This window comes from Portunus trituberculatus, chromosome 24 (assembly GCF_017591435.1).
Source record: "Portunus trituberculatus isolate SZX2019 chromosome 24, ASM1759143v1, whole genome shotgun sequence".
In the NCBI taxonomy this organism is placed as follows: domain Eukaryota; kingdom Metazoa; phylum Arthropoda; class Malacostraca; order Decapoda; family Portunidae; genus Portunus; species Portunus trituberculatus.
Genome location: NC_059278.1, coordinates 6,978,860 through 6,990,575, shown reverse-complemented (window position 1 = coordinate 6,990,575; position 11,716 = coordinate 6,978,860). Strand labels below are relative to the sequence as shown.

At 40.1% G+C, this 11,716-nt stretch overlaps 1 protein-coding gene across 8 annotated transcripts in view; it reads right to left on the bottom strand.

The window, feature by feature from the left end:
• LOC123508224 (irregular chiasm C-roughest protein-like) overlaps positions 1 to 1,820 on the bottom strand; it is a 513,394-nt gene extending 511,574 nt beyond the window's left edge. Inside the window, exon 1 of one of the 8 annotated variants that reach the window (XM_045261769.1) lies at positions 1,223 to 1,820. In XM_045261769.1, coding sequence (XP_045117704.1) covers positions 1,223 to 1,274 — 52 coding nt within the window. In that variant the 5' untranslated portion in view covers positions 1,275 to 1,820. The remainder of the gene's footprint in view (positions 1 to 1,222) is intronic. The other 7 variants (XM_045261770.1, XM_045261773.1, XM_045261775.1 and 4 more) reach the window with 7 other exon arrangements.
• Between the last annotated feature and the right edge of the window lie 9,896 nt (positions 1,821 to 11,716).

Here is an 11,716-nt window from a genome sequence, read left to right as displayed (position 1 = left end):
GATCCATGGGAGGAGGATAAATGGTACAAGTTCGGCTAAGTGTAAGTAAAGAGAAGTACGGTTTGTCGTCTTGGAGGAACCAGTAGAGCAAAAAAAGTGGGATAAAGTTATGCGTAAGGTGTTGTGCAGAAATGAGATAAACTTATGTGCAGCGTGGTGTGGGAATATGCAGGAATTGTGTGGAGAGTACAGTGGAGAAATGGGTTAAGTTACTCTATACCTGAGCTGTGCAAAAATGTGATGAAGTTATGTGGAGAGTGTGGTGAAGTGATGCTGTGAAGTGTTGTGTTTGCTCGTGGTGTGGGTGTGGTGAGGTGGAGTACGGTGACACCCCAGTAATCAGTTCCGCCACGCATGTAGAGAAGAGGAGGAGGAGAATAGAAGGATGTGGTGACGTTATGTATGTGTCGAATATGCAAATCCTCGCTCATTGTTTCTTTTCACTCTACATTGCCATCACCTTATCGTCCCCACCACCGATACATCATCCAACCCTTCTCATTCCTTCCCCTGTAGCGACACTCTCTTGACGTGCAAAAGCCTCCACTTTCAGACCGCCGCCTGCTCACTACCCTACATCACTCCGTCCTCCGCGTCGCTTATGCCATCTTTCCTCAACGCCCTCTCGCTCTTCCTCCCATTGGCCTGCCCTCTATGCACTGTACGCACAGCTCACTGCAACATTCACTTTAAAAGTGTTCTGTCTGCCAAAAATACATGGAAATAAAACACTTTTTTTATGTTTCGTTTCAATCAAAATTCCTAAAGGATATTGTATGCCTCCCTATGGCGCAATTCATTCAGGGCAGCAGAGCATCACTTTGTTGTGTTCCCTTCCCTCTCACACATTACCGTGTGACATGATCATAACACAAGTGATGATGCAATATTCCCACCCTTCATCTCCCTTTATGCAGGTAACACTAACTGCATTATGTCACTTTAAAAATTCATTCACCTTCCTTAGCATTGTAATTTACGATCTACATAATCATTCAATAAGGTCTTTATTTTGCTCTAATAGCACCTCTTGCGCAAAAAGTATCACTTAATAGCATAGCAACGAAAATACCCTCTAAATTTAGCCCACCTCATTTTAATACACGTTATTTAATCTGCACTGGCACAGCCCCTTACCGACTCACGATGTCGGCCACCACTACAGCCAAGGGGAAGATAAACACAGAGAAACGTTAACCACAAAGCACAGTGGGGTATTTACCTTGCAGTAGTAGGAAGAGCAGCAGGGGCCGAGCAGCTAACCTGGCGAGCATCTTGGCGGGGAGTAGCGGCAGCGTGGCGGGCCGCTAGTAAGCTTGCGTCGCGTGCAGCACCTCCAACTCAACAAAGTCAAAATCAACCTTTGAAAAACTGTTGACGGCGAAACTCTTGTCAAGTACACGTGCCGGGCACACACCACCACCGCGGACCAGCCGTCACACCACTGGGACTGCACGTACACTACTTAGGAGGGTTAACTCGCAGCGAAAACTTGAGCGTCAGATGAGCGGGACTGGGCGACCCAACACTGCCAACGCACCGACTCGCCTCCACTAGCTACGACGGCCTGTCGCACACTGACGACGAGCGCCAAGCCTATCCCTGCTACCAACATCTCTCCGCCCCACAGCCACCCTCTCCCTTCCCAGCCCTCTCACCTCCATCTCTCTTCCTCTCCCCATCCCACCACGGGCCACTCCCTGCGTGTGATTGGTCAAACAAGCAAAACTAACCACTTACCCATGGATCCTTCACAGACTAATTCGATCAGTTTATCGCTCGGGCACTTTTCCTTTCGCCTTGCAAAAGACATAACGCAATTGAGCCGAACGAGCGGTCCGTCACACTAACTTCGTCAACCCGTCTGAGCAGAGGCTTTATTTCTTGTCCTTTCAAAAATGAACACTCAGTTAGCAGTCGTTTAAAAACCCTTAGCGGCAGGAGCCCAGCCTCAACCTCCCCAACCCCGCCCCACACCTATACCATCCATGAGGCCTACATTACATTACTATATCCCCCATTACCCTTCCATCCTCATCTACCCACCATCCCTCCCCACCACGCTGTCTCATAACCACCACCAGCATACTCCACCACGCGCTCCACCACCTCCCGCCCTGCAGCATTACTCGCACGCCCAGCTTCCCTCCAACACCGCCACCACCAGTGCTTCATCATTACTCCACCTCTCGTCCTAAACCGTTCAACACCACCAAAAATGTCTCTCACCGGTTTCTATTCGCTTATTAACACCACAAAGCCTCTATCACAAACCGCTGCACCACATTTCACCAGCCAAGTATCACAGAACCTTCACATCACTACCATGCACCATAACTGTCATCACTACATATCCATTGTCACTACCACACACCATGTATTTCATCATTAATATAACTTATCATTACACATCATTATTATTACTTACCCCATCACATAATCACCATAACCACACCACACTCATCAAAAAGCACCACACAAACCACACCTGCCATCATCACTGCTACATACCACACCTTCCCTCCTCATTATCACATATATTTTTGCTACATCATCACATACCACATCACCAACACTGTGCTCCACGCTGCATCCATCGCGCTCCATCGCCACTACCACCATGCACCATATATTCCTTCATGGTCACAACTTCCCTAAATACTTTATCATCACACTCCACATCCGCCATCACCACCACAAACTAACTCCAAAAATCACCACTACGGATCACATTTTCATCACTATCACAACTCACATTTTCTTTTCTAGATCTCTACCACAAAGCGCACTGAATTGTCACCACACACCACATCCACCACTATCACAACCATTCTGCACTTACCCTAACATCAGCGTCACTCTCAACACCATACCACACGCCACCACCACCACACCACATCAGGTAACTGATGACTAACGAACTACCGTGACCAATTGGTCGTGATCTCAAATTCTCTTAAGAGTCAAATAAATACCACAGTTATCGTTGTAAATTTCATAAACCACGTGCCGCTTTAGATGTAGGATGACATATCACTTCGACCATCATTTCTTACTTTCATACGTAATAACAGCAAAAATTAAACACTAATTTGCAACCTTAACTACGCAAGTGTTTTGTTTCAGCTCTCTCTCTCTCTCTCTCTCTCTCTCTCTCTCTCTGTGTGTGTGTGTGTGTGTGTGTGTGTGTGTGTGTGTGTGTGATTACGTCACCTGGTCATGTCTTCTGGGTGGTGATTGGTCAGGTTCTCGTCTAACGGCCTGTGATTGGCTGTGACGCGAAAGGAATGTTGCCATATGGATATTCATTGTTTTCTTACGAATTTGTCAGATTTGTCAACTGAACCTGAAAATGTGGCGCCACAGTTTTGATTACTTGGGAGGTATTTATTGGAAATTTTCGGGGAAGGACAGCTTACCTATTGTGTAGCTCCTGGCTTGGCACACTAAGCGTATAGTACAATGAATACGCTTCTATGTAGTATGAGTCCCACCCTTTACGATACCTACACAGAGACACATAAATCTTGCTCAATGGTAAGTACGTAGCTGTGATGAAATATTGACGACCAAAAATCTATTTACTCCACACAAAGGTAGCAACTGGCAAAGGGGACAATATAGGCTACGGTTAATATTCAAGCTATCTGCAGGTGTGTCAGAGGAAACAGTGAGTAAGTGGAAGACGCGTCACTGGAAGACGGAGAGAAGTGGAGTATGGGAGTGGAGTGGAGGTGAGAAACAAGTGAATGTGAACAGCAGGTGAGTATGTGATAAGCAGGTAGAAGAATGATTTTAAAGTGTTGGGAAGGTAAAAGAAAATGTAGTCACCAGGTGGAGAGCAGAGGAGAGAAAATGGGAACCAAAACGGAGATAGAAAATGATAAACAGAAGTCAGTCAAATCACATGCAGGCAAGAGAGATAAATACATAAAATAATAAACTTCAGAGTAAGTAAATCAATAAAAACATCTTACTTAACACTCATGGCCTCTTCTGTTTCCCGATTTCCTTCTCTTTCACTACACACAGACAAGAAGCAGATCTATCAAGGTAATGAAAAAAGCAAAGAGTAAGAAGCGAAACGAAAGCAAACAGAGAGAGGGGGAGGTTTAATAAAGATGGATCTACAAAGGAAGAGGCATGGAAAAGAGCCGGCTAATTATAAAGACAAAACAAAAGAAGGGAGGAATAAAGAGGATGGGTCGACAATGTGAAGAGAAAGGTACAGAGCAGGATATTCATAGATACAAATGAAGGGAAAATGAAAAAAAATATCATTAATTGAGAGAAGAGAGATGATAAGGATGGATAATCATTGACACAAAGGAAGGGAAAGTAGAAAAAAACATGAAGAAGAGCTGGAGAGATATATATGTTGATTAACCTCAAAGCAAAGCACCATTTTGATTATACGGCACCACTGGAAGGACGAGATGGATGACACGGATAAACTGACAGGTTTGAGAGGATCGAGCTGGAGTAGATCCACACACCACATTTCCCTTCCATTCCGTCAGGTTATGTCACGTGCCAAACCGCGAAGGTATAAACTACTTTCCCTGCACCACGCCGCCACTCCACAGCCTTTGACACCCTCTCGCTGACAGAGTTACTGGACACATTACCGAACCCCCCTTTGTCTGCTCTTGGCCGTATCATAGTTAATATTCGAAAGCGGCAGAGATTTACGAGGCAGGTAGCAAGTCACCAGGAGTGTTTGGGGGAGGGAGGGAAGCTGTTATTCACTGCAGCCGCGTTATTCACAAACATTCACTCCCCGGTTGACAGTACACAACGCAGCAAAGTGAGAAAAGGATGCATATGGATTCGGTTCAGAAGCATACCAGTATATACAAATACACATGCGTACATACATGTATGCGTACATACATACATATGCATATATAAATAAAGTGTAAAATAAACAGATCACTAAAAAAATAAATAAAAACAGTCCAGCCTGCATGTGAACTTTGTTTTTTTTTTTTTCCATTATTGTTAATTCCAGCATGAGATTTACGTGAAGTATAGTTACAGATTTTTTTTTCTTTTCGCCAGGTGCAGAAAAACATACATATAGAAAGAATGATTTTGGAGGGCAAGGAGACCGGCCTGGGACTACAAGTATTAATTCCTCCAGAAAAAAAAAAAAAAAAAAAAAAATCACTTCTTGAATACTTTCGTGAAGGAGCAACGACCAGGGCACCTAATCTAGTTCCGAGGTAACTTATTTACTCCTTCCCTAAACTAGCGAGAAACGTGACCGTATCAAAAGTAACTATTCAGAGCAATAAAAGGGACATCCATTTCTTGATAATAGAGATTGAATAACACAAAGATCACAGATTTTACATTAAAGTACTTTGGTAGGCACTAATTTCCTGAAATGACCCACATGTTTAGGAAGACACCCAATCATCAATAGAAGTGAATAAATAGCACAGATATCACAGTTATTAGTAGTTTCGAGGTGATTTGATGTTCATTTCCTTTACCGCTAGCAGACAAAACCATGATGAGAGTTGAAATTAAAAACCAAGGAAGGACATGCAACCTTCCATGAGAGTAAACAGCACAGCAACCACAAATTTTAAGCTGGGTGGTCATCATTACATTATCGGAGAAACGGTTTGAAATGGCAGTACCTTTGCTTAATTACCGAACCTTTTTTTTCTGCGGCAATAGCAGGAGCAGGTGCTCTTTACTAGGCTGGAATGGACTCGTACGTATAAACTCTATGGGACTTTCACGCAATAACACAGATGAAAAATTACTTCAATCGCCGTCACTACTTTTGTTCATCCACCTCACCCATCTCCCCTCAACACCCCAGCTCCACCTAGGCACCTCACACTATTATGTCTAGTCTTGCATCTACTTTACCCATCTCCCTTCCACGCCCCACCTTTTCTCCCTCACCCCAGCGCTCTGTGCCAGCCGTTCTCACCCCCACTGGCCTCCTTTGACAAAAATAAAACATGCGCACGTATTGTTGTGTAAATTATGGCCGTCGAAAAAAAGCCATCAGTCTAATAGATAAAGCAATTCTCGCATAATTATTCTGTTAACCAGTCGTGGGTGGAAAAAAATAAAGGTCCAAATAACTCTACCGGCAAAATTATTATTGACAAGTTCGCCTTAACGTGATGGGGAAAAATACGTGCTTTTACGCAGTGGTGGTGGTGGTGGTGGTGGTGGTGGTGGTGATGGTGATGGTGATGGTGATGGTGGTGGTGATAGTGATGGTGATGATGAAGCCACAAGCAAGACAACAAATCCCAGGCACTGCAACACGTCAGACTCCCGAACATGACCAGAATATTTCCTCCACACGCCTCTTTCTCGCCCCCACCCCCCAACCTTCTCCCAACATCCTACTCAAGCCCTTTTCCTCCCTCCCTCCCTCCCTCCCTCCCACCGTGCGTCCCATCTTTCTCTCGCTACACTCACTCTCAGCGAGCAGGTCACGTGTTGAGAGGAGGCGTGTTGATTGGTTGACGAGCTGCAAGGCCCAAGACCAACAGGTTTCAACATGATATTCCCATGCAACCACCTCACCTTTATACCTGCACTGTCTCCACACCTGCTGCACACACACACACACACACACACACACACACACACACAGATCTACGTTGTATAATGACACGTATTCTGAAACGCTTTTATATCTCATTAAGACTATTTTCAGATGCCACACACGGTTAACATGTGTTCCAAATGTTTTTCCCTATCATTTATGCAAAAAAAGAAAAAAAACTTGCCAATGTTTCACTAACGCGGTAAAGAAAAAAAAATAATAAGTAAGAAAACATGACATTTCAATGATTCATATAGAGCTTCTTCAATGTAGTGGTGGGGCGACGCAGAAGTGTTTCGTAATAGTACCCAAAGGCGTAATTGCGAACCATGTCTACATCTGTTCTACATCTTCATTCCACCAGGTGTTGCTACACTCATTACTCGCATATATACTGTACTGCTCACACACCTTTCCTGGCATAAAGGCTTAGTTGCATTCTGTGTGTACGTCAATGCCGTTTCACTCCCGGAAGGTGAATCTTTACGTGTTAATCGAAAGCGCTTTCCCTTCACGCGTATATCTTTTGTGGTGTTTCACTTATTCATTCTAATTAACACGCCACTGTGTTGCATTCAGGCCTGAAAAAAAAAATAATTGAAGTAAAGGGTATTTGTCTCGAATTGTAATACGCTAAGCCTCTTCACTTTTACTCTGCCACCAGAAGAAAGAAAGAGAAAAGGTTGTACGTGTATTACTGGGATACTCTTACAGTTCTTTGAGCACACAAACTCCAGCCTTGCACAATATAATCTTAATAGTTATATAGAGTGCTACTGTGCAATTCATGAGAGAGAGAGAGAGAGAGAGAGAGAGAGAGAGAGAGAGAGAGAGAGAGAGAGAGAGAGAGAGAGAGAGAGAGAGAGAGAGAGAGAGAGAGAGAGAGAGAGAGAGAGAGAGAGAGAGAGAGAGATTGAAATGTTATGTACTTGGATGCAGTGGGGCTAAAATTTTCAGTTACATTAGAACAGTGAGCATATCGTCTGAATAAGTACTATGTATAAAAGTAATATACACCAACTCTGCCACATCGCATCACACAAACACGCTCAATTGGTGGGCTCACCATGCTCTGAAACATGATCTAAGTCGTGTAATTATGTGTGTTGAATTGATATGAGTAAATTGTGCCTTAATTGAACGGCCTGTTGTTGCTTTCCTCAAACATAACAGCGTTTCTGTGGTGTGTCTGGCCAGCATGCTGATGTGTTTTAATGTCTCTTTGAGCTAATCTTTTGAGTGCAGAGTTATTCAAGTTTATTATTGCTAATACTAAATGACTAGATAAAACACACACACACACACACACACACACACACACACACACACACACACACACACACTCTCTTTTATGCCTCAAATATTTTTTCCCTAAAGTGGTGCATATAAGATACGTCAGTGTGTCACTCTCCTCGGCCTCAGCAGGAACAAGGAAACCTGGGGAGTCACCGAAATTTTTTCGCCGAGGGAGACGAGACAACAGCGGATGAAAGAACACGTTCTCGTGGCTTACCTGAAGAACCTGATAAGAATTTATCTAACTTTTGATAACGCTTCTTGTGTGTGTGTGTCTCATTCACCTGCCCGCCTGGCTCTCCTCATTACTTGCCTCACATTTATGCCTCATAGAACTGAGATATGAACAATGAAAAATATGAGTGCTTATCTTATTTCATTCTTGCCTCACTTCCCTCACTTCCAGGAATCCTGGGCACAAAAGCTACAAGAAAATGAAAGCAGGCTTAAGAGAGAGGAAAAAAAAAAAAATATGTGAAAAATAAATACAGTCACTCAACATTTAATATTATGTTATTTTTTCAGCAAGAACTTGTAGTTTATTTTTGTGTTGGCCCTTGCTTAAAAAATTACTAAAGTAAAGCAGTAGTGCATGATATAGTAATATACAGTAACAGCATTTTCCGCGGTGGAGCAAGTGCGTGTTGCTACATGTCACCCATGAGGAAGCTACATGGGATAAGCTGCATTACCTTAACTAAGACATATAGGGCGATAAAGACAACGAATCTTTCCTCCTAAACCACAGACTAGCTATCTTTGCCATCCCTTCACGCACCCTTCCCTGGACGGATCTTGGCACCATCTTTACTCATCCTCCTGTGACCACCCACCCTATATCCTCTTCATCAGTGCTTTCATTCACTTCACCCTCCAAACTACACTTCCCTTATCCCCAGTCCATCTCTTCTTCGTCCTCTTCCTCCTCCTCTTCCCCTCCCTGAGTGCCAACGTGAACTCTCGCTGTTCAATATTTGGCAAGGAACCGGCGAGGGGCGGCCAAACAGCCCGTCCATTGTGTTATCCAGGGAAGTCATTAGCGCCACCGATACTGAATTCTCTGTTGGCGAGTTTGTGAGCAACTCTTGAAGACGTTGTTGTTGTAGTAGTTCTGTTGTAGTGCTGATGGTAGTGGTTGTTACTGCTGTTATTGTTTTTCTTGTTGTTTTTGTAGTAGTAGTAGTAGTAGTAGTAGTAGTGGTTGTTGTTGTTGCTGTGGTGGTGGTGGTAATCGTGATGATGATGTGTGTGTGTGTGTGTGTGTGTAATTCACCTCGGTCGTCTGCTGGTCACCCAGCCAGTCTTCCCCATTACGGAGCGAGCTCAGAGCTCATAGACCGATCTTCGGGTAGGACTGAGACCACAACACACTCCACACACCGGGAAAGCGAGGCCACAACCCCTCGAGTTACATCCCGTACCTATTTACTGCTAGGTGAACAGGGGCCACACATTAAGAGGCTTGCCCATTTGCCTCGCCGCTTCCAGGACTCGAACCCGGCCCTCTCGATTGTGAGTCGAGCGTGCTAACCACTACACTACGCTGTGTGTGTGTGTGTGTGTGTGTGTGTGTGTGTGTTTATAGTTACATCATTAACATCAGTATCTCTATGAAATCAGCTGAACAAGAAAATAACAATAACAACAGCAACAGCAACATGAGCAACAGCAACAATAGAAACAATTATAAAAATCAAAATACTACTACTACTACAACAACAACAACAACTACTACTACTACTACTACTACTACTACTACTACTACTACTACTACTACTACTACTACTACTACTTCTACTACTACTAATACTAAACTACTACTAGTAGTACTACTACAACTGCTACTACTATTACTACTACTACTACTACTAATAATAATAATAATGATGATAATAATAATAATGAAAATAGTTGTAGCAGTAATAGTAACAATAATAATAGCAGTAATAATAATAATAATAATAATAATAATAATAATAATAATAATAATAATAATAATAATAATAATAATAATAATAATAATAACAATAATGGAAGTGTGAGGTGGAGGGAAAAATAGGTGTAAGGAGATGAGTTTATTTCCCAATCGGTTTCGCCCACACCTTCTACTGGGGAACAGTTTCCCTGAAGAAGCCGTTTCCTTCCACCTCCCCTCCATATTGTCTGAATGTCTGTAAAATAATAATAATAATAATAATAATAATAATAATAATAATAATAATAACAAGGATGATAACAATAATTCATAATAGCACTAACTAAGCTTGGTGTCCCGGAGCGCCACTGTGTTGTGCAGTGTGCGGCGGCAATTAATGCTATATTAAGAGAGACCGCTAGAGGGACGCCACGCTGTCTGCCGGTCGGCGCCACGCGGAGAAGGTGATTGATGGCTGGTAATGGGATTAAGTGCGCTATTCACTCACCTAAGAACACTGGCTGACTCATCATTTTTTCTTCTAGTGTTATTAAGCATTGTCATTATTATTATTATTATTATTATTATTATTATTATTATTATTATTTATTTGTTTTATTATTAAGATTATTATCAATATTATTATTTCTATTATTATAATTATTTTTTTTCATCATATTCAAAGACATCTTCATAATCGTTTCTATTACTATTTTGTTTGTAATCTCATTTACTTATGTTTCAAGAAAGAAATGTTAAACCAATTTTATAATAATAATAATAATAATAATAATAATAATAATAATATTATTATTATTATTATTATTATTATTATTATTATTATTATTATTAGTAGTAGTAGTAGTAGTAGTAGTAGTAGTACTATAATAATAATAATAACAATAATAATAATAATAATAATATAATAATAATAATAATAATAATAATAATAATAATAATAATAATAATAATAATAAATAATAATAATAATAACAATATCAATAATGATCAAAATTGTTACTCTTAATATTACAGTATCAATATTATTATTATTATTATTATTATTATTATTATTATTATTATTATTATTATTATTATTTTGCTTTATTATTATTATTATCATAATTATTATGATTATTATTGTGTTTATTATTATTATTATTATTATTATTATTATTATTATTATTATTATCATTATTATTGTTATTATTATTATTGATATTATTAATATAATTACTATTATCATTATTACTATCATTATTATTGTTATTATTATTATTATTATTATTATTATTATTATTATTATTATTATTAGTAGTAGTAGTAGTAGTAGCAGTAGTAGTAGTAGTAGTAGCAGTAGTAGCAGTAGTGGTAATGTTAGTATTATTATGAATTACTGAATATGAAAAAAAAAAAAAAAAAAAAAAATATATATATATATATATATATATATATATATATATATATATATATATATATATATATATATATATATATTTATAATGTCTAATTGTTACACAATTGTATAAAACTTTGCAATGACACAATCAGATGTGTGGGTGTTTGAATGCATCAGTGCACCACACACTACAAACATCCATACAAGTACTGGACTGTTACACTGACATAAACAAGACGATTACATCACATTCTGTACAAGTACACTTCACCGAAGAGAGAACTCAACAAATATCAACTAATTCCTCCATGAAATGGCACACCGACATGTTTTACATCCCTCACCATGTGGAATGGGATTATTTTTTTTTTTTCAAAGACCATCTAAACATTATTTTCTTTAATATATAAAGCGGTTACTTTAAAAAAAAATATGAACGTAAATTCTTATCAAATGAGCTCGTATTTCAAAGGACGTATTAGTAAACATAGAGATAGACATACACTCATGTGTTTTATAGGTA